General features: G+C 43.1%; 1 protein-coding gene across 1 annotated transcript; it reads left to right on the top strand.

The window, feature by feature from the left end:
* The first annotated feature begins 1,678 nt into the window (after positions 1–1,678).
* LOC123988778 (serine/arginine repetitive matrix protein 1-like) lies at positions 1,679–2,359 on the top strand. Its single transcript, XM_046289522.1, has one exon. The coding sequence runs from the start codon at positions 1,679–1,681 to the stop codon at positions 2,357–2,359; it is 681 nt and encodes a 226-aa protein (XP_046145478.1).
* Positions 2,360–2,981: the final 622 nt, after the last annotated feature.

Raw genomic sequence — 2,981 nt, forward strand, 5'->3', positions numbered from 1 at the left:
AGATTGTTCCATCACACGAGGTATCGATTATTATTTTCGACTATTATTGCTATTCAGTTGTTGCGGTTTCGTTTTCTATTTTCTATAATATCAAAAGGGACACCTTATTCCAGCCCTTTCGAGGGTGCCGAGAATATCTCCGGCTGGAGTGTACTCTCACGGCGAAAATACGCCGATTTCACGTTAATTCGAAGGAAAGCGAAATAGCAACCACTTATGCGACCGGTATACTACTTATACAGTTTCAAGTGTACGGGACCTAAAGCGTTGAGCGAACCCAACGAAGGACTAATAAGCTAAATTCTAATTCTAACATCTTAATAAACTTGTCTTTCGTCTTTTAATTGTCGAGAGCGTTAACCCGCTCAAGACTGGTGGCAGCGATACCAACCATCGCGTCAGAATAGGGAATTGCATTTCAACTATCTAATTGAAACAGCAGTTCACCCTTTTCTCTTTTCTTTCCTTTTACGTTGCGCCGTCGCACGCGCAACGTAACAAAATTTTGGTGGCAGCGGTGGGATACTCAGCGCTTGCCCCGTGAATCTGTATAGTTTGAGGTGTTTGAAAATTTCTCAATTGCTGTATTAATCATTGTCGTAATCTCTGAAATCACAATTGAGGCAAAACCGGGACATTATAGATACCCCCTTTTGCCAAACTTGCCGCATTGCGAAAATTGAATTATTTATCGTGTAATTTATGCGAATTTATATATTTATTCATTATTTCCGTGTGTTTTGCGGTAATTGTTCATTTAAAGTTCACTCGAATCCAATTTCTACTTGTCATAACTTATTTATTTATTTCTCGTTAATCATATTTGAATTTATCTAAATTATTTATTTATTTAATATTTATTTATTTATTTTATTTATTTTGTGCTTTGTCAAAATTTCTGTTTCTAACTGAATTATTTCTGATATATTTCTCAAGTACTGAACAATTATCGCCAATTTCTTGATTTTCTGATATTCTGATATTTTTGATTATTGATTTTGATTTGATTTGAATACTGTGTGTGTATTTTGTGTTTTGTGTATATATGTATTTTGTGTATTGAAAATCAAATCCGTTACATTTTTCCGCGTATTAAGAAATTCCGTTTAAAATGACTGACCCAATCGACGCCGGTGAAGGCCTGAGCGGTGTGAGACCGCGTACGCCTGAAAATGCCGGTGAAACACACGAAACCTGGCGCGATACACGAAATGTCGGTTTCGCTTCGCATACATTTAGAAACGATGATCGCGAATACAGCGACATTTCCACTACGGTTATAGAAAGTTTTGCCGTGAAGCAAGCCGCCCAACATATTCCGATTTTAGATGGACGGAATATACGTCTTCGGGACTTTATAAGCGAAATTCAGTATCACTATGATAGTTTACCATCTACGGGAAGAAGGACTTTCCTTCGGCTCGTAATTTCGCGTTTAAGGGGGGACGCACGCGACAGCGTTAACGGTCTACTTTTCATTACCGTCGGAGAGTTAATCCAGCACTTGAAATATCGATTTACTCGGGAGAAAACCTATAGCGATTATTATCGCCAATTACTGGATATACGTATGTGGCGCGACGAATCAGTATTCGCATTTCATGATCGTATTCGTGGACTGTTATCTGGAATAGAAGACGTACTCAAAAGAGACTACGGCTCACGTGCGTCGGAATTCATGGAACCGGTAAAATTGACAGCGATAGACGCGTTCGTTTATGGTTTGCCTGACGAGCTTGCAAGAGCGGTCGACGCACGCGATCCTAAGACGCTGAAAGACGCGGTAGACATCGCCGTTCGAGCTGAAAATCGGCAAAGACATCGTCCGTCAGGATCTCGGGACTATTATCGTCCTACATACGAATCGCGACAAGATACTTATGATGACTATCGTTCGCGTTATCGAAGTCCGGATCGTGATAGGTCGTACCCTCCGCGATATAACAGCTTTTCGCCAACAAGGCGTGAACAATCGCCGGAGCGCGCAAATTTCGGGTCACCGATCAGAGACGCGGGTAGGACGCGTGAATTTAGAAATTCGAGTCCGATAAGAACGTTTCGGGCAGATTCGCCCGCTAGATCGTCACAACATCACTGTTTAGGCTGCCGTTGTGCAGGAAGATCGCCCACAAGGCGGGAGTCTCCTGAACCGCGTCGAAACATCGAATATCGTAGACCGCGTACACCGCCGTTGGAGGAACCAGTACCAGGGCCCTCACGTGAACGACTAAGGTCGCCGTCACCTGACCATCGCGACAATTTAAACTTCGATGCGACTCGCCAGACGGACGCGACGACGAGTCAGACTCAGCAAAAGCGTAAGAAAAAGGTTCAATTCCAGAAGAAACGGTCCTTGTGATAGAGACCAAACGGGCTACGCCAATCGTAAAAATTCCCTCGGATGACTTAGAGCTGGGAACCGCGTTATTTCTTGTTGATACCCTTGCCGAACTTAACCTGATTAAAGTCAATCTTTTGCAACCCGATTTGCCAATCGCCACTTACGAGGCGACGATAATCTCTGGCATCACGCCGCAGAAAGACCGTACAATCGGCACAACCACCCTACATATACAAGGGAATCCTGTTCGATTTCATGTCGTTAGGTCGGATTTTCCGTTAATTACCGATGGAATTTTAGGACAAGAGTATTTTCGACAGGAACAGGCCGAGATATCGTTCGCACATAATATACTCGTGACGCGGACCGAACCGATTCGACCATTCCGTTTTGTCGACGAGCGTTCATTAAATTGTGCAGAACGTCGAGATTTAAAACCGCGCACTTACGTCACAATATTCCGACTGTAGACGAAGTGCCGATAAATACTAGGAAATACAGGTTTCCTTCCGTCCACAAGGACGAGATTGAAAGACAAATCTTAACGAAACTAGCTAGCGGAATAATTGTTCCGTCGAATTCGCCATATAATTCTCCCCTGTGGATTGTTCCGAAGAAACCCGATTCTAAGGGCAATCCC

Source organism: Osmia bicornis, unplaced genomic scaffold (genome assembly GCF_907164935.1).
Source record: "Osmia bicornis bicornis unplaced genomic scaffold, iOsmBic2.1, whole genome shotgun sequence".
NCBI classification, from domain to species: domain Eukaryota; kingdom Metazoa; phylum Arthropoda; class Insecta; order Hymenoptera; family Megachilidae; genus Osmia; species Osmia bicornis.

Bases quoted from the DNA above. Each gene is read 5' to 3' on its own strand.
- LOC123988778 (XM_046289522.1), top strand. From the start codon at position 1,679: ATGGAACCGGTAAAATTGACAGCGATAGACGCGTTCGTTTATGGTTTG.